Raw genomic sequence first — 20554 nt, 5'->3', positions numbered from 1 at the left:
TCAGCTTGTTTTCTTTTTTCTGCATTTGCTCTGCTTGGAGTTTGTAATGAGGCAAGACTGTGGTGGCACTTTTAACAACAAAAGGCTGCTATTTGCTTCCCTGCAAGAACTGTTAAATGCTCCCAATGTTTTCATTATTACAGAGTGGCAATACAAATGAAGGTCACAAAGTGTCTTTTCAGAACACAAAGACATCACACAAACTGGAGTAGGCAAGGGGAGAGAAGAATGAAGAAAGGGAATAGTTTTTCACATCATTAGTGCCATCCTCTCCCACAGCCTCTATATGTATCATCTCACTATATATCACTATAGCTGTATAGCACATATCCCTCTCTTCTCCTTTTACTACTACTACCACCATGCATGGTACATGCATGCACATAGTACATTACAAAGGGTAAGAGGCCAGGTCTCTGCCCTAAGGGGCATGCAATCTACAACTCCACTCAGGGGTACACCACAGAGAAAGGGGAGAGAAATGGAACTAATATGCATTTATTTTACTTTCCTATACCTAGGTTTGGCTGCAGTAGGTTATGGAGACTAGGGGGTTGTGATTTAGTTACAATATATGATTTCTACCCACTTTTTAATCCAGAAGGATTCACAAGGTGGTTGATGATGATGAAGAGGAGGATCTCAACCTTCCTCCAAAAGCTCAGGGCAGTGGACATGATCTCACTTTTGTCTGTCACCTCTCCAGCTCTCATTATAATGTTGTGTCTGTTTCCTATCCCCTCTTATATAACTTGTGTCATCCTTGGCTTGGCCTCCCCATACATCCCACCAGAACTACAGGTCTTTTTCATTGGCCAAAGACAGAGAGGGAGGGGCCAGGCCTGGCAGCTGAGTGTCTGATGCTGCTGTTATGTCAGCTGGATGCTAAGTCACCTAGTGGAGTGCTCCTTATTTCTCCACCACCATCCCAGCTGCAGGGTTTTTTCCCCACTACCCCAGAGCATGGTGGAAGGAGTCAGTAGTATCTGCCTGAGATGAAATATTGAGCAATGCTTTGTAGTGGGTTTTGCCTCTATTCACCCAACCTGAGCCAGGGAGCAGGCCACCATGCAGCATTGCAGAGGCAGATTGCCCAGAGCTTGTGGCCCAAGCTCCAGAGACCCAGCTCCAGAGATTCTAGGCCAGGGCCACAAGCCCTCCTGCTCTCGCTCTGGCAGGTCAGAAGCACCCACGGCTTGTGTCACTTTTTGGCATCCCTGCTGCAGCTTGGCCACTAACATTACACTGATATGATCAGGAGGCATTTCATGTTTGAATTGATCTCCCAGTTTTAATCTCCAAGATCAAGCATTGCAGTCATCATGCCATTTGGTCTCTATAGGGGATTGCAGTATCCTAGAAATAGGATTTGGTGTTATTTCCTGCTCTTCTATTGAAGCTGTTGTAGCTTCACTTTTATTGGGTCTCCATCACAACTGTGACATCTAGTAAGTGAAGTGCAGATGGGAACATGGGGGGGGGGGTGTACAACACTGCATGTCTCAAACTAGCACCACATTCTTGAGGAGCTGAGAATCCCTCCTTCTTCTCCTTCCTTGCTGTTCATTCTCTCTGCATCCCTATGGGGAAAAAGCGTATTGCCATTTCCTTCCTCCAAGTCCAAACCATGCTGTTCTCCAGCTAGTGAGAGCTCCAAAGAAGGAAGGGAAACTTTTACTTTCGTAACAATACTTGGCTTTTGAGTTGTGCATGTGAAATGTGCAAAGTACATCACATAACATGAGGCAGGGACCATAGCTCCATGATGGAACATCTGCTTGTCATGTTCAGCCATCCTTTGGTTAAAAAGCTCAGGGAGCAAGTGATGGGAAAGGCATTGCAGACAGGGGAGAGCATTCTGGGCTGGAATGGCCTGACTCAGTGGCATAGCTAAAAGGGGTGTAGGATAGCAACTGCATTGGGTTCAGGCTGCCTGGGGGCAACAGTCTGGCTGGCCTCCCGCATAAATGTGCCCCCTCATTCCTCTCATGCCTCTTGCAGAAAGCGCTGGAAAAAACTGCACTCTTTGCAAGAGGGGCAGCAGGGATCAGTCTGGCTACTTGGTCTGTGACAGATCAGGAGAGAGATCTTGGGGTGGTGGTGGACAGGTCGATGAAAGTGTCGACCCAATGTGCGGTGGCAGTGAAGAAGGCCAATTCTATGCTTGGGATCATTAGGAAGGGTATTGAGAACAAAACGGCTAATATTATAATGCCATTGTACAAATCTATGGTAAGGCCACACCTGGAGTATTGTGTCCAGTTCTGGTCGCCACATCTCAAAAAAGACATAGTGGAAATGGAAAAGGTGCAAAAGAGAGCGACTAAGATGATTACGGGGCTGGGGCACCTTCCTTATGAGGAAAGGCTACGGCATTTGGGCCTCTTCAGCCTAGAAAAGAGACGCCTGAGGGGGGACATGATTGAGACATACAAAATTATGCAGGGGATGGACAGAGTGGATAGGGAGATGCTCTTTACACTCTCACATAATACCAGAACCAGGGGACATCCACTAAAATTGAGTGTTGGGTGGGTTAGGACAGACAAAAGAAAATATTTCTTTACTCAGCGTGTGGTCGGTCTGTGGAACTCCTTGCCACAGGATGTGGTGCTGGCGTCTAGCCTAGACGCCTTTAAAAGGGAATCGGACAAGTTTCTGGAGAAAAATTCATTACGGGGTACAAGCCATGATGTGTATGCGCAACCTCCTGATTTTAGAAATGGGTTATGTCAGAATGCCAGATGCAAGGAAGGGCACCAGGATGAGGTCTCTTGTTATCTGGTGTGCTCCCTGGGGCATTTGGTGGGCCACTGTGAGATACACAGGAAGCTGGACTAGATGGGACTATGGCCTGATCCAGTGGGGCTGTTCTTATGTTCTTATGATCCCTTTGCTCTGGGGGCGGTGAGCAGGGGTCTCAGGGGGCAAGCAGGCAGGGGCTGGGTGGGAGACTGAGAAGAGAAATGAGATTCCAGTCCCTGCTTGCAGCTCTTGGGGGGGTGAGCAGGAGAGGGGTTCGGGGTGGAGGGAGTCAGCAGATTTTTTTTTTTATTAAAAAAAAACTGGTGTGACATCACTTCCAGGTGTGTTGTGGGGGGCATCATTTTTAACTCTGCCCCAAACTCCAGAGTGAATAGCTATGCCACTGGTCTGACTCTATATAAGTCGGCATTATGTGTCCATTATTTTGGTGATCCTTACAACAGATCTGTAAGCTAAGTCATTAAGGGGGGTTTCCTATATGGCATTTCCCTATGCATGCATGCAGCATCTATGGATAGAGGCCCTCTGCCTCCTGAGTGCCTGATGCTTCACTGTCAGTCAGTCAATCCAATCAATCATGAGAAGACTATCACCCGCTTCTAAGCACTCAGAGAAATACTAGTCTAGATGCACCTCTGCCTGACCCAGCAAAGCAATCCTCACGCCCTGTCTCTCTGTTTCAGTCTAGATTGAAAAAAGATGCCTAGGGGGGACATGATTGAGAAGTACAAAATTGTGCAGGGGGTGGATAGAGAGATGCTCTTTTTCCTCTCACAACACCAGAACCAGGGGACATCCTCTAAAAATGAGTGTTGGGAGAGTTAGAACAAACAAAATATTTCTTTACTTAGTGTCATTAGTCTGTGGAACTCCTTGACATATGATGTGGTGATGGCATCTGGCTTAGATGCCTTTAAAGGGGGATTGGATCTGGAAGAAACATCGTCCATCACAGGTTACAAGCTGTGATGGATATGTGCAACCTCCCCAATTTTAGAAGTAGGCTACCACAGAGTGAGTGGCACATGCAAGGGAGTGGCACCAAGTCTCTTGTTGTTTGTGTGCTCCCTGGGGCATCTGGTGGGCCACTGTGAGTTGCAGGAAGCTGGACCACATGGGCCTTTGGTCTGATCCAGCAGGGCTCTTCTCAGGTCCTGTTCTTGCAGCCAAGCGCGGCTGCCCCTCTCAGAGTGCTGTCCTAAGCAGCCACCAAAGCCTGCTTGGCAGTCAGGCTGGCACTGACGCTAGCTGTAATTTGCTGGGGCGGCGGGGGGGGGGGGGCTGTGCTGGAAAGAAGGGAGGAGGTGGTTTCCTTTCCCACTCCCCTTATGGAATGTCCTCCCCTGAGCAGGGGGAAGGGGGGGCGCCCCACGCACGCCACCTCGAGCCCAGGGCCAGCTGCACAATGGACCCGCTGGATGGGTCTGAAAAATCACTGCAGCAGGCGGGCAGGGCAGAGATTCAGATCTTCGCAGGGGAGCCTCTGGCTTCGCTGGCAGACTCCCCCCGCCGCGTCCTTGTGCATGTGTAGCTCTTCTGCTCCTCCCTCCCTCCAGCCCACGAGGTCCCATTTTTTCCTCCCCTGCCTGGCGCGGCTCTGCAGGGTGATGGACAGCTGAGCACCGGAGACTCCAGCGAGCCCGAGGGCCGGCAGGCAGTCCTGCTGCTACTTGCAGGAGGAAGAAGGGACTCCGCGCGGGGCCGGGGGGACTTGGGCCGGCTCTCCTCGCTACTCGGGGGAAGGGGGGAGGACTGGCGTCTCCCCCTGGCTGCTGGGCACTTTGCGCTCGGTTTTGGTCTCCACGGTCGCTGGCGTTGCAGAGGGAGGGAAGGAGGCTGAGGCTGCAACCTTGTTCACACTTTCCTGGGAGTAAGCACCATTGACTCTAATGGGACTTGCTTCAGAGTAGGCAGGCATAGACTAGGGCTGTGAGGCTGCAATCCTATCCACGCTTCCCTGGGAGTAAACCCCATTGAACTAGTGGGACTTACTTCAGAGTAGGCAGGCATAAGCTAGGGCTCTGGACGCTGCAATTCTATCCACACTTGCCTGGGAGTAAGCCCCATTGAACTAATGGGATTACTTCAGAGTAGGCAGGCATAGACTTGGGCTGTGAGGCTGCAATCCTATCCACACTTGCCTGGGAGTAAGCCCCGTTGAACTAATGGGACTTACTTCTGAGTAGACAGGCATAGGCTTGGGCTCGGAGGCTGCAATCCTATCCACACTTGCCTGGGAGTAAGCCCCATTGAACTAGTGGGATTTACTTCAGAGCAGGCAGGCATAAGCTTGGGCTCTAAGGCTGCAATTCGATCCACACTTGCCTGGGAGTAAGCTTCGTTGACTATAATGGGACTTCCTTCTGAGTAGACAGGCACAGGATTGGACTCGGAGGCAGGAAAGATCTGGACGGAGGAATCTCTTGCTGGTCTCCATCCAGCCGCCGAGAGCGCAGCGCAGCGCAGAGCAGGGCCCCCTTCGCAGGCTGAGCCTCCTGATCCGTCTGTGCATCTCTCCCCCCCCTTCCTCCTCTCCAGCTTTCCCTCCCCTCTCCGCTCCCGGGATACGTATGAGAGGGTCGGCTCTCCATCTGCCCCCACTCTGCCGGCTGGAGGGGAAGCCTCTCCTGGGCGAGGAGATGAGCGGGTTCCCCCGGCGGTGGCGGCGGCAGCAGCAGCAGCAGCAGCGCTAAGGAGAAGTTCGGGAGGACCTGCCAGGTGGCGACCACCCGCTCGGTGCAAACTTTGGTCGTCCTGCCGCCGGCAGCCCCGCTCCAGCATGTAAAGGGAAGGGCCAGGGCGACGGCCTCTTCCTGCTCAGACTAGCCGAAGGGTAAGGGACGCAGACTCCGTGCGGGGGCTTTGGGGGCAGCACTCGCGGAGGCAGGGAACTGGGTCCCGCATCTCTGCAGCCTCCGCACCCGCACGCTTCCCATGCCGGTCATCGGGGGTGGAGGGTCTTTCCTCCTCCAGTGCCTCTGGCGGGAGGGGCTGCGCCTGGCCAGTATTTTGCTTTCAAGCTGCTCCTGGGGCTTTCCCCGAGAACAGCAAGAGCCGGTGGCGTAGCTGAGGGGGAAAGCACTAAGTTTTGCAGGGAGCCTCACCGGGACGTGCAAGGGGCCTCTCTCCTCATTCCAGGCATTCGCCTCCGTTTTGCTCCCCCCACCTGGAATGACTCGGAAGGGAAGGGGCCCCTTGCACGCCCTGGCGAGGCTCCCTGCAAAACTTAGTGCTTTGCCCCCCCTCTTGCTACGCCACCGGCAAGAGCTCCTCCTCAGTCAATTTAATACCTCCGTTTTGCTCCCCCCCGCCGCCTGGAATGGCTCAGAAGGGGAGGGAATGGCTGCAAAGGGCCCCTTGCAGGCTGCAGTGAGGCTCCCTGCAAAACTTGGTCCCCTCTCTAGCTAACGCCACCAGAAGGACTACCTCCTCAATCAATTTATTTTATCCCACATCCAAGCAGTTCAGGATAGTATACTTCGTTTGCCTGCTCCCCTCCCCTTTTATCTTCACAACAACCCTGTGAGGTAGATCAGGGGTGCTCTGCTCTCCACACCCTTTGTCTTTCAGGGAGGGTTTTCTGGAAAGCCAGATTGCCCAGCTTCCCTCCTTCCTCTCCTGACCAAATCCAAGCCAGGCTCATGGTTTGGGGAGGGCAGGGGAAGGGAGAGGGAAACCATGTGCTGGGAATAGGGAGAGATCAAGTGCTGCCTGATTTCTCTTCTCTCCCTCCCTCCAGTGACACAGGTTGTGTGGAGCCGGAGGGAGTCCCCGCTGCACCCAAAGGAGTGATGCTCATCAGAGAAGTCCTCCATTGCTGCTGGCCTTCCCTGCTGCTTCACTGGGCACTCCACCCCATCTGGGGCTTTGTTCAGGTAATGCCATTCCTTTTGCAGGTGATACTTCTAACTTAGAGTGTGTCCATCCATCTGCTCCCAGATAGCAGGGATGCTTACCTGCTGCAAGGTACTTCACTTCTGAACTGTTTGAATTGCCCAACTTGCTAGGGAGCACACCAGTGCAGATAGTACAGAAGCCAAGTACCTTCCTGCCAGATTAAAGGACTGCTTTTTGAACATGGTGGTTTGTGCAGCTCCCTGGAGATGAGATTAACTGAGGAATGAGGGGAATTGTAGGGTGTTAAAAGCAGCTACAATTGTGTTGTGGTTGATGCTGTACATAAATAGCTAGCAGCAAGTTTCTGTGTTTTTGTATAGTAGAGAGAGGATTGGAAGATCTGGGAATTGTGCCTCACTATTTGTTTTCTGTTACTATGATCTGGAGTTCCTGCTTCTTTATTTAGTACACTTCTGTCTTGGAGCCCCCGATGGCATACATGCCAGTCACCCTGCACTGTGCAGACCTAGACCTGGATGTATCATATACACATAGTGTCTCAGGGCACTGGTCTGAATTAGTTCTGTGTCTGCTTATTGCATCAGGTAGCATGGGCTGTTGGGTACCAAAGTGCATGTCAGATGAAACAGTACATTTCTGATGCTGAAACCATATATGACTGTGGCAAACAAGACCCACCAGATCTGCATAAAGAAAGCTCCATGTGCAGAGGAACCCCTACAGGACTTTCTGGCTTATCCGCCTGTTCTCTAATACCGATTCTTCTAAACTTACCTGGGTCCTTAAGTAGAAATATTGCTTAAATACAATTGTTTAGAAATATCTCCTAAAGTAGGTGGTGTGTTTTTTTTTAAAGAACGGTTTTGAAATACAATTCAGGCTTGATGTTTTTAGTTTAGGGAAATTATTTGCTGCCTAAGCTGAACCATAGTTACTCAGAAGTAAGAACCATCACATTGGTTTCAAGCAAATATGTTTAGGCCTACTGCCAGTGAGAGGATTTAAAGGAATCAGGGTAAGCAAGGCAGATGCAGGATTTGTTCACATTTGAGCTGGGAAGGTAGGTGCCCAGTGGAGCTGCGAGTCTTAAGTTTTCATGAAAATAGTTTACATCTAGAAGATCTTGATGTTTCAGGCGGTTTGGCTTAAGTAATCTGTGGTGTGCATTCTGTGGTCCAGGAAGCTTTGCTCTCCTAAGATTCTGCTGCTCAGATAGGGGGTGTGGTTTAGAGTTTTCAACACTGTAGTAATAGCCTGAATACCTCATCTTTAATCATTACTGTGTTCTTGTCAATTTGACTGGTGTTGTTGGTTGCCTCTTTACTCACAGATCGATATGTTTTACTCAGTGTGCTACTTAATGTTTCAACTTTGATAATGTAGCTTGCCTGTTTTTAAGTTGCATTTAGCTTGGAGAATACTGGCTGGGAACTATCCACACTTCTTGACAGCTTTCTCCCTTTTTGTGAACTTGGGACCCTTAGGGTTATTACATGCCTTTACAAGGCATAGGGGTTATTACAGCCCCCAAAGTAAGGGAATAAGCGTTGCTTTGAGGAGGCTTCTGTGACTGGCTCTCTCCATCACAGGATGCAGTGTGCTCCCCGTTGGCATGGCTGCATCAGTGCTGGCAAGTTGGATAGGATTGGGCTGTTAACCGATCACTGTAGTGTTATTCATTACATTTTTATCTCACAATTCTGCTAAAGAATTCAAAGTGTTGTATGTAGCTTTCCCCCCCCCCCATTTTATCTTAAAACAAGCATACGAGATACAGGAGACTATGAGAAATGATTTATCCAAAGCACCCAGTAAGTTTCATGGCTAAGTGGAGATTTGAACCCAGGTCTTCCTCATCAAAGTTCAACACTTTAGCCAGTATACTACCTGACCCAATTCAGGCATCGTGACATACCACGATTGGCTGTTACATGCACAGACTTTGGGCCCAAACACTCTCTGTCATTCATGCGCGATGGGAGGAAATTCTGCATTTCTGGTCTTGTTTTATCGCAAGCAGCAGTTTCTTGTTTCATCCAAATATGGGAAACAGTGATTTCTAAAAAGCAGGATATCAAATCACAGTAGTTCTTGGTTTACTACTGTGGTTTATTATTAACTAATTATGGAGAAAAGAAAAAAATCATGGTTTACTCGAAACTGTGATGGAATGTCCTCCTTTGGTACATGCGTGGTGGAGATAGGAAGGAGAGGGAGAAGCATGTGAGCTTAAGACTTGCCTCAGCTTAACTATGTAAAATACCATCATTTGTTATTACATCTGAATCTGACTTCTGGCTCCACAGGCCAACTTACATAAATCTATCCCTGTACTGTGCCAGCATTTTAGGCCTAAGAGAAAGATGACAAAACAAACTTTCCCCTTTGGGAGATGGCATCTTCTGGTGCATGAATCCATATGCTGTGGTGAAGATAATCATTTATGAGCACTTAGTGTGTTAATATCTGTTTTTCAAAATATCACTCCGTCCTTTGGCACACAAAAATAATTATGGATTATTTTTGCTATTTTCCCCCAAAAGAATTGTCTTTCGAGTCCAGTTTAGATTGCAATTGCCATAGTTACTGATAATAATTCCAGCTATTTGTGTGGTATGAGATTTTAGTCTATGGGATTTGAGCCTCGGTGCATTTAAGTAATTAGCACTGTTGGGTCTCGAAACTATAACATCAGCTTGTTCATTTGGAGCAGGATTTCACTCTTTAACACGCTGACAGGGAAGAAGGTTTGCAAAGCATAATGACTCTAGGTGTTCAACGCAAGGTCTCTCTAAATAACCTATTTTTGTTAGATGTTTGACTTGTTGTCCAGTGTGACTGTGAACTCAGAATCCACTAGGTACAGGCTGAATCAGTTTTACCAGTTCTTAATTTGCCATGTGGGGTGACCTCGGTAGTCATATGTGATGGCTAGGAGTCATGCAGGCAGACTCGGAGGAAATGGTAAGGCCGAAATTATACTGTTAGGCTGTTTAACTCTTACTAACTTCAATAGGATGTAAACAGCCTAATGGTGTGTAGTAATACACTCATAGTAAATAAGACAGTGATCTTCCAATTGAGGCAGCTGCACTAATGAAGCCCTAATCACATGTATCTTTCTTGCTTTTCTCTTAACTTTGGCCTCATAAGGAGTAATTGATAACCTGGGTACTGGGTGTACAAAGAGAATGTTGTCCTTTTCCTCTGTTCCAAACTTAGCTGGGTCCACATTTTACTGTTGATGTTGCTTGGCTTAACTTTTCACCTCTTGCCTTAAGATCTGTCAGCTGTCCAATTGCAACATCAGGCTCTCATTGTGCTGCCTGCCTTGCACTAGAATTCGGGTGGCTAAACAAGCTTGTGTAATTGAAACTGTGCAAGATTAGAGGGAAATGTAATTATGTGAAGAGAGTTGCTTTTTTTGAAACCTACATCCTCCAATCAATCAGTCAGTCGCCATGGCTTACATCTTTTATGCAAGTGTCATAGGTGATATATACAAAAATCAATACTACATTTTATTAGATTGTGGAACTCTGTCATTTTGTAACCTAGAAATCCACATGAATAAATTGGGGGGGGGGGTATTATATATTTTTTTTTCTTGTTCCTCTGACCCTCGGAATGAGTAGCAATTGCACTTATGCATACAGAGAATGTACATTTGATGTCTTCAAAAGACATAAGCCTGGACCTTTCTTTGCATTACACCTTGATAAAACGGATTTTTGCATCAGCTCTATATAATGCTGACATCTTTATCTGTATGAACCTCTGTTCTGCTGCACATTAGATTCTCAAGATTCAATCATCCACATATGCAAGTCAGTAAGGCACATTTATGGATATTTTCAGTGATAATACAGCTCTACTTACTCCAGTAGGATAATCTGATTGAAGACCTTTACCTGAGACCACCATGCTATAGAATTGCCTGATACACCAGGGTGTGGAGCCTGTTTAAAATATTCATAGAAGGGAGAACTTCAGCTGCTGCTGCTTCTCCTTTACAGTCCCAGTTCTACAGTGATGAAAGAAATTACATCTGCCAGACTTCTCCTTTCTGGCAGTTATTACAGGCACAGCAACCTTGATTGATAGAGGTCCACAAATGTGATGCCAAGTCACCAAAATACTGGTAACTAAGCATTGAAAGGCTTCAGTATACCCCATCACAGAAGTAACTTTTAAAAAGTCTAGTTTTTCTGTTTATGAACTAGCCATTTAATTGTACAGTACTGTAATTTGTAAATTGTCCAGGCAGAGAGTTTTGAACAGGAAAATCAGACATGTGTCTCCTTTGCTGGAATCAGTAGCATAGCCAAAGGGGGAATGGTACAGTAAATACTGCAGGTGCAACAATGCACCATGTAGATGGCCCCTCTTATTTGCTGATGAAGCCACTCCGGGCAGTGATGGCAATGTGTGTCCTCCCTCTGGCTAGGTTACTGGCTGGAATCGCCCTTTCCTCCTGTGGTCCATGGACATACATCATTTTCTTATGAAAGCATAATTTATGGTTGCTGAGAGTGGGGGGGGGGGGAAATGACCAGTGGGTGTGGTCCTGCTCTCCCTCCTTGTATTTCCAGAACACAGAAGGTTTTTTGAGATGAGCCCTCTTGAAATATTCTATAAAAGATTGAATTTGTTTTGGCACAATTCCTCCCCCCCCCAAAAAAAAGTGGCTCACACATAACAACAAACTATAGTCATTAGCCTGAGCCTCAGACTTTTGTGTTCTTCCTCTTTCCTTCAGCTCAAGCGGTGATTCGAAGCATCTGCTTGCAATTTTTTCTAAGCTACAGTTTCCCAGTGTGTCTGATCTCAGGAAACTGTGGTTTGTATAAACCAGAGTTAATAAACTAGGCTAGCAAACTAAAATCTGGTTGGTTAAAGTCAAATGCAATGGGAAACTGTGACTTGTTACAAGCTGTGAAAGAAGATTTTTTAATCACTTTCCTTTGCGTGTGAAGAAGAAAGGGAAGCAGGCAAGCTGGAGGCATGAACTAGCTTGTGCTCAAAACAACAACCCACATATGGTGGTTGTGTGTGAACTGGACCTGTTTGGTGAAGTAGTTAAGAGTGTTGGACACAGACTGGATTTCAAGTTTCCACTCAGCCTTAAGCTCACTGGGTGACCTTGGGCCAGTCATCATCTCTCATCTTAGCCGAATTGAGAGGGTTGTAATGAAGACAAAATGGGAAGAAAGGAGAACCATGTATGCCACACTGGGCTGTTGAAGGAAGGATAGACTAAAAAGGTCATAAATAAGACAGCAACTGATTATTGGGCCTTTGCTGGTGGCCACCAAAAATCTACTTATCTGGACTCTTTGGGAACCATTTTATTGATTGGTTAAGAGCAGCAACTCAGGTAAATGGAAGGCACTCTTGTTAACAGGCAGCAGAATGACTGAGAGCAGGTTTGGTCCTGGATCAATTGTTTTACTGGCTCCACCAGTGTGTAGAAGTCTCAGAGCTACTTGTTTCTTCTTGCTCTGTGTCTAGTTCCACATCAGAGAGAGGACTTGAAAAGCTACAATGGAAATAAGAACTTCTCTGCTGCCTTGTAACTATTCTCACTCAGCTTTTACGTCATATACAGGCTGAAGAAGAGAGTCAGCAGCTGGCTCCGTGTGGCCTTTGGACAGTGTCAGGATTAAAAAGTAGCTGTCTTGTTTCCCAAGTTATCCATTCTAGCACCCAAGGCAAAGAAGTGGAAATTCTGCTGTATTCATTAAAATAAGACTTCAGTGTTCTTCACTGACAATTTGTAATTGTCAGTTGATGCACTCAAATAGCCTTTTCATCTTTTTTGAATTATTCATGCCTAGATTTGTTAGTACCAAAAGAGCTCTGGGGCATTTTTACCTGGTTTAGTGCACTGAAGTTAATGCTCCAAGTTTGCTTTAAAAGAAAAGAAATAAACCCTGCAATATCAATAATGAAAAAGAACTATTAAAATAAATACATATCATAATAATGATTTGAATGCCATGGTGTGGATGAACTGTTAGTGTATTTATGATTGTAGGGGTATGAAATAAAGTGTCATATGAGAATATATAGTTTTCAGAAAAATCACTGTTTTGCCAATGTATCCCAAACACAGAAGTGCTTTAGAAAGACAAAAAATGGAAGCAAATGCAGACCCACGATGTTTGAGACCTTGTCAGCTCCACAGTTGGACTGCTGTGATGTCACAGAGACTTGCGTATTACAGCTTCCTGCCCTGGTTTCACTTCTAGAAATGCATCCTGTGCCAGCTGCTAGCTGAGCTGCTTTACTATCATGGAAGTTCTTAATAGTTGAATATTAATATTCCAATTGCTAAATAGTTAATTTATTAGCATAAAAGGACTTGGGGGCAGAAATGGCTGCATTTTATTTATTTTTTCACATTTTTATATCACCCTTCCTCCAAGGAGCTCAGAGTGGTGTACGAGGAGGAGCTCGTACATGGTTCCTTCCCTCTTTTTTAATCACAACAACCTTGTGAGGTAGGTTAGGCCAAGAGGTAGTTGGTTAGAAGGGATGCAGAGAAGTGAGGGGTGAGGAAGCGGCACCATCATAGTAAGGATCAGCTAATTGGATAATGTATAAATGAGATATGTGGATGGCCTGTGAGAGAGAGAGAGAGAGAGAGAGAGAGAGAGAGAGAGAGAGAGAGAGAGAATGAATAGGGCATGGGTACAGAAAAGATACTGTAAACTAAAAAAATCTGCAAGTGTTTGTCTGTTTCTTGTGTTAATGGCAACTATACAGCCGGCTCAGATTTCTAGTCTCTGCTGAATCACTGAGGTGGATTTATTTCTGTAAAAATGACATAAAGTTCTGATCTCTTGTCTGAACCCCAGGTTATTCTCACATCGCCTAGCAGAGACATCTTTGTACTTATGTGTAGATATTAAATTTGTGGCATCAACTGATGTTCTTTACATAGGATTCAGAATATAACTTGCACGCTATTCAGGTTAGGGATCCATTTTTTGTCTCAAGTGTGCTTGGATTATTGCATGTACATCTCAGTCTTTTCATTCTCAAGCGTGCCTGCCTGCCTGTCAATGTGCAGGCAGGCACATGATAGTCCATGCTTGGGAGACTATGTATTGAGATCGTGGTTTGCACAAATGGTACACCTTCGCTTGTGTAAGCAGCCTGGGTCGGCTTCAGGAATCCGTGGTGTTGTGTGCTCTTTTTTGGCTCATGGCTCACCCGTCTGCCTGACATGGATCAATCTGCAGTAGTGTTGATGTGGGTGTATGTAGCTTGATACATTAAGGATCGTGAATGGAGTTTGCAGCACGACTGTACTTAATTTGAGCAGTATTTTAAAAAATACCCATGACTCAAGCCAAATGGCACAACTCTCTCGGCGGAAAGAGTCTCCTTTGAGTAACCAGCTTGTGAATTGCAATGTAATGCAGCAAATCTGCTCACTAGGGAGTAATCCTACTGAACTTCATGGGACTCGGTGCATAGAGTTAGAATTGTGTGGCATGGCACTTGTGACTGAAGAGACAACTCGCTCATTTCTGTTTACTTTTATAGAAAGTAAACAGAAAGTATTTGGTGCTTCCATATATGGGGATTTTTTGTCTTTTCTTCTGCCTTTCCTGCTGTTAGAAAGTTCCCACACATTCTGCCTTGCACACTTACATGCCGTGTTGTAATCAATTAAAATGTATTTAAAATGATAGTCAAAATTCACACTGTCCACAGCTGAAGATATTAAGACACCATTGAACTCTTTCCAGCTCTACATAGATTCCAACTGCAGATTGCAGTCTCAGACAGGCTAGTGGAATGGGACTAAAGTTCAGAGTCATGTCCTCTGACATTAAATGTCACCCAAAAGATTGGTTTAACATCCAGGCGCTAAAGTCCGTCAACAGCTAGCTGCATGTCAGATGTGACTGACATTATACCAAGTGTGTGTGTGTGTGTGTGTGTGTGTGTGTGGTGATTGGACCGAATGAAAGCCACTTTGATATTGGTTTGGAAGATCTTTATAAAAGGCAAAACAAACTGTAAAATATGCAGCAGACCTATATTTAGTCAAATCTTTCATTGGAGGGCAAAGCTTTTGTTGCCTTCTAATCCACCAACTTTATTGCATCTTGGATAGACACTAGAGGAAAAAAAGAGCAACTACACACCATATGGGTCTTTATGCTCTGTGAGAGCTGCAGTCTTTTCCATAGTTTCCAGTAATATTGGATGTTCAGTTTAGTTTTAAGGGGCTCATGGAGGAAGAAGTGTCTTTTTCGCTATAAAAAAAATTAACATGAGCTTTTTCATTTTCAGATGAGATGTGGAGTACTTTGAGGTAACTTGGAAATGCTCCAGGTTCTACACAGATTACATTATTTCTTTATTCAAGGTCCAAACTTGGAATTTCAGAATTCTCATCTGTATGCAACATCTAGGTTTTAGAAGTAGTTTGTCTCTGAATGCCAAATGCAAGGGTGTGGCAACATAATACATGTATCGGTTGTCTTGTGTGCTCCTAGGTCGTTCACTGTGGGATACAAGAAGCTGGATTAGATGGGCCCCTGGCCTGATCCAGTAGGGCTCTTCTTATTTACTCCAAATACCAATGCTTGACCTCAAGACTGGTTTGGCACCAATTCAACTTCATCACAAAAACAGAAATTCTGATCATGCACTGTTTTCAGTCCTTCATGTCAAAGAAAATGACACCGTTCCATCTTGGATTGTTCAGGATCTTGCTTCTTTTGCAGCCATGGCTTCAAGGACAGCTGTGCCTTTTTGGCAAGATCGATAGCCTGGTGGCAGACATGTGTTTTGCATGCAGATGATCCCAGGTTTCAGTCCCTCGTATTGGCAGTTCAGCAGTGGGGCTGGGAAAGACCCTCTGCTTCCTGGAACCGTTGATGCCATGCCACTCAGAATAAATGTTGGGTTAGATGCAATAATGCTTGGCCCTGTAGAAAGTAGCTCTGTATGATCTCAAGAACAGTAGCAAAGCTGGGGGGGCAAGTACCCTGAGTTGAGTAACATGATGGTGCACCCACATCATTGCATCACCCCCATTCCTGCACTCCCCCTCCTCAACACATGTGTGGCCCATGCCTATAGAAAGCTCCATTTGGAGCTATATGGAGACAAGGGAGGGCTGGAGGGCTGATTTTGCGGCATTTGCTGCGCACCTGCAGTAAGTGCTATCACCTCCCCACTGACAAAGACAATGGGAAACCGCCACTGTGCTGTGGGGGTTAGCTATACCACTGCTTCAGTACTGCTGCTAACTCCTTCCTTTCTAATCCTGTAAATTTACTTGTCAGCACCATAAACTGAGTAGGTAGTCTCACAGTGCAATCTTTTGCACACCACCTGGGAGTATGCACTATTGAACAAAATTGGCCTTACTTCTAAGTAAACCTGCATAGGATTGTGCTGTCAGGCAAACTATCTCTCAGTTTCGGTTCCCTTTCCTAACAGTAGGTAATATTTGGACCCTAAGCCATGGTCAGATGATAGAACAACCTTACTGAAGCTAAGCAAGTAAATGCCCAGATTATTGACCTTCTAGGTACCCCACATATTCTGCTTTGAGTTCCATGATAAAAGAAGCGTGGAATAGAAGTGAAATGAAATACATAACCAATTACATGATTGTTATAAGCATTTCTTATAATGTTATAATGTTATAATGAAATGTTATAAGCATTTCTGAAATAATGTATGTGAAACACACCAGATTAATATCACTATATTAGCTATTCTTTTCATCATTGTCATTTTTAAGCATAAGGATTGCAGAGGATCCCTTCAAAAGTGAATGAAGATTGCGGAGTAACAAAACCAATTATAGGATGCACCATTAAGCTCCAGCTGGTGTCAAAGTTATAGCTTAATGCCTGGCTAAGCTTATCAGCTTCATAAGATCTGTGCATTCATAACTGACCTGAATATTATAGGCTTACACCTTGATCTTGAACATAGTGTAAATACTGTAGTTTTCCATTGTAAAGTTTTGGCTCATTGAACTCTTGTTTGAAGTCTTTTGCACCCAGTGTTTGTGACTGATCAAAACAGGAAGTGGTTTTTTTCTTTAAGAAATGAGCGATGCAGAGCAGTCACCTGCTCACAGAAAGGAATGGAGCAGCATCCTCTGCACATGTAGATACATGCTCACTTCAGAACTGCCCCACTGAAAGCAATCTGGTTGAGATTAGGGTAATCTAAGTCCTACTGAAGTCTTGCACTGCTAGCATTAGCATTCAAAGAAGAAGCGCAAGGGATTCATCAACAAGCATTGGGAGGGATGCTATGCTGGGATGAATAGGGACAGTTGCTAAATATAAGAAAGATTAAAAGATTGGGAGCAGATTGAAGGCTTGCATACTTTCTCCTCCCTGTAGTGTGAATTCATTGACCCTTCCTTTTGCATTTCAGTGTTCGTTCAGCATTACATTGGCACTAATGCAAACCAGGGCTCTCATTTTACCTAAGATTAGAAACCAGGGTTTGAATCCTGTTTAAAAATGCTGGTTTAGAGGAAACCTCATGCCTGCAGACTGTGTGGTCGACCAAGTTGGAAATAACTCAGCAGGCACCTATGTCCACAAGCTGTGCAGGTGTGGTTTAGTATTAACCATGACTAGCATCTATGAGGCTGTAAGTCAACAACATTCACTCATTACATTCCCCGTTCAGAGAACATGAGGTGGAAATGGTGCTGTGCTCTGTGGTCATGCTCCACAACAGCAGGCTACTTGCTAGCCAAACACCCTCATGCTACTTGTTTGAATGTTAGTGTGAAGGGGCTGTATATAAGAAGGGCTCCTCCATGAGAAGGACATCTTCCTGGCCACCCTAGAGTTCCCAAATGTGAGTAGCAGCCCTAAACATGTGCAGCTCTATGCATGTACAGCCTCTTCACGCTAATGTCACACTAATATGGGCAACAAGGGGTATAGCTAAAATGTACCTGACTGTTGGAGGAGTGACCATCAGGTGAAGTCCCAGTTTCTCACTCACACGTTCTCTGAACTTGTGGGGGAGGGGACATATGGGTCAATTGCACTAACAAGACTAGGAATAGGGAAGGCATATATAAGCCTGTGGTCTCCTCACAGTGTCATAGTCATGCTAAAGACATTAACAGTATTGCATCAATACTGGGCTTCATGTTCAAAGAATCGTCAGAAGCTTGTGTAAACTTTCTGTCACGTTCTACAATGGCTTTTGATTTTGATAGGGTAATGTTGGAATACTTTGTGTGAGTAATGGCCCAATCCTATAGGCCAGGGGTGCCCAAACCCCGGCCCTGGGGCCACTTGTGGCCCTCAAGGCCTCTTAATGCGGCCCTCAGGGAGCCCCCAGTCTCCAATGAGCCTCTGGCCCTTCGGACATTTGTTGGAGCCCACACTGGCCCAATGCAACTGCTCTCAGCATGAGAGCAACTGTTTGACGTCTCGCATGAGCTGTGGGATGAGAGCTCCCTCCACTGCTTGCTGTTTCACGTCTGTGATGCAACAGTGGCAGTGAAGGAAAGGCCAGCCTTGCTTTGTACAAGGCCTTTTATAGGCCTTGATCTATTGCAAGTTCTTCATTCATTCATATAAGTTCATCTTTAATATATTCATTTATGTAAATTTATTCAAATTTAAAATGTAAATTCTTTTTTTCCTCCGGCCCCCAACACAGTGTCAGAGAGATGATGTGGCCCTCCTGCCAAAAACTTTGGACACCCCTGCTATAGGCCATTTATGCTGCCAGACCAAGTGTTCTGGTGGCGTAAATAGTGTTACGGCTATTGCAAAGGAGCCCCAGTGAGTGGTGAGGTCTGTGCAACAGTGAACTGAGGTCACCCACTGGTTCAGGCAAAGTAAAACTGCAGTGATTGGATGGAGGTGGGGAAGGGGATGCAGAACAGGGAAGTGATGGGGGGAAGGAGGGTGTCTTGGGCCTGGGAAGGGGCTGGGTTTGGCAGCGGCAGTGCCTGACAAATCCTAACCTCTTTCCGGAGACTGTTCCGCCTTCACCAGTCTACGCAGTATTGCTGGCACAGGTCGCGGTTGACCCATGGCGGCAGCGGGGGCTTACTCCGGGAAGGCCTCAACATGCCAAAACTCCCCTGTGGCATACAGCAGGTGCCACGTTGGCACCACTGCATCACCACGTGGGGAGTGAGGTAGAATTGGACTGTCCATCTATTCACTAATGGACTCCGACAAGCTATTTAAAGGGTTGAAAGTTCTTTACATGTGGCCTCTAGAAGTTCTTTACAGTTCAGCTAAGCATAGCTTTTCTCATTCTTTGTTTCCTCTCCTTTCCTTTGGGTCTTTGAGGAACAAAATGCTGTCTCCAAGGCATCAGTGAAAGAATGCTTTACGTTTCTGCATCTGCCATGTGATGATGTGTATTGTACTATACATGAACTGAGGATTTGTTAGGCTTACGAAAAGAAAAGACTTGACTAGAGGAGTGTACATGCCATACGTGTAATTTGGATGTTGTTAGCAAGAGGGTTAAAGAAACCATACTGTTTCGTTTCAAAGGATCAGCCTTAAGTAATAATCACATAAATGTTGAACTAAAATTACCTGAGAGGTCACCATTAATATTCTTTATAGATTCCTCCTATAGGTATGAGTATATGGCCATTGAACACAACCTTTAATTTTGTACCTAAGCTTGATAATATACTGCTTTGGGTATAGGATAGACTTTAGCAAATGTATAAATGAGTTTAGTTGTTTGGTACGAACCAGAGCGAGATTGATAACGTGTATATGTTTGTTTATATTGATTTACAGAAATGGATTAATTTTCAAATATTTATTTAGAAATGGAGATATTTGATTTTTTTTTCATCCATACTGAAGCTTTCATGGCTGGAATGTCCAGTAGTCCAATTAAATATGTCCAGGTTTGAAGGCCGTGGTCCAACAGAGTGCTTTTCGCCTGACGTTTTGCCCCCATCAGTGGAGGGCATTCTCAAAGGCTCCATGATCCAGAGATCACCACCATTCCATCCCCACCCCCCCAGGAGGAAGTAGAGTTTGTCCTACTGATTGCTAGGCATGCATCACTTTACAGAGCAATCCTAACCAGCACTTAAGCTGACACAGGCCCTCTGAGCTTGCTTCTGGGTGTCACGAATGTGCCATAAAGCATGTTTGCACCACCTCGGGAGTCAACAAGGCTGGCACAGAGGCCGATTCTGGCTCCCAGAGATTGGATCTGGACCCTGCACCAATACATCTGTGCTGGCCAAGGCAGGCCAGTGCAGGGGATGGGAGAGGGTGATGGGAGGGTGAAACAGAGGTGGGTAGGGGAAGGGTGAACTTGGAGTCAGATCGGGCCCAGGAGGGTGGTGGAACCAGCCACAGCAGCACAGGGCAAATTGCAACCCGAGTAGCATTATACAGGCTGCTCAGATTTGCATCCACAAAATCATGGGTGCAGATCCGAGTAGCCACATAGGAATGGCTGGAGTAATGACAAGGGGTAAGGGGAAAAATATCCCCTTAACCTGAGTTGCCCTCCAGTTGTTACATACCTTGTGCTGGACACAATGCCTGCAACTTGGCCTGCCTGTTCCAGTGCAAGTCAGGATTGTGCCCTCCATTTTATTTCAATTTATGACAATAAAGAATATGATTATTAAGAAAAGAAAATCAACTCTGATGCTGGAGGAGCGATCCAAATTTGAGAAGGTGATCAAAATAGAATGAAATCTAAGGGAGAAGTTATGAAGACTGCATATTATCTGGATGGATATAATGGAAAATCACTATAAAAGGCTTTGGGAAGAGGATTTGCAAGTTTCAGTTATGGACAAGCAGTGGAGGAAGACATGGGGGATTGGAATGCAGATGTAAACCAATGTAGCTCTGAGAGAGAATTTATATACATTGTTGTACTGGTGTTGTTATACTCTAAATAAAGAGAG

At 45.6% G+C, this 20554-nt stretch overlaps 1 protein-coding gene across 1 annotated transcript in view; it reads left to right on the top strand.

Annotated features, from left to right (window-relative positions):
* The first annotated feature begins 6557 nt into the window (after nucleotides 1-6557).
* PRIMA1 (proline rich membrane anchor 1) overlaps nucleotides 6558-20554 on the top strand; it is a 55120-nt gene continuing 41123 nt past the window's right edge. The window contains exon 1 of the mRNA XM_066612205.1: nucleotides 6558-6641. Within this exon, the coding sequence (XP_066468302.1) occupies nucleotides 6558-6641 (84 nt within the window). The remainder of the gene's footprint in view (nucleotides 6642-20554) is intronic.

Source organism: Tiliqua scincoides, chromosome 1 (assembly GCF_035046505.1).
Source record: "Tiliqua scincoides isolate rTilSci1 chromosome 1, rTilSci1.hap2, whole genome shotgun sequence".
In the NCBI taxonomy this organism is placed as follows: Eukaryota; Metazoa; Chordata; class Lepidosauria; order Squamata; family Scincidae; genus Tiliqua; species Tiliqua scincoides.
Note: the sequence above shows the minus strand (reverse complement) of the source record. Positions and strands in the feature narration are given on the sequence as shown.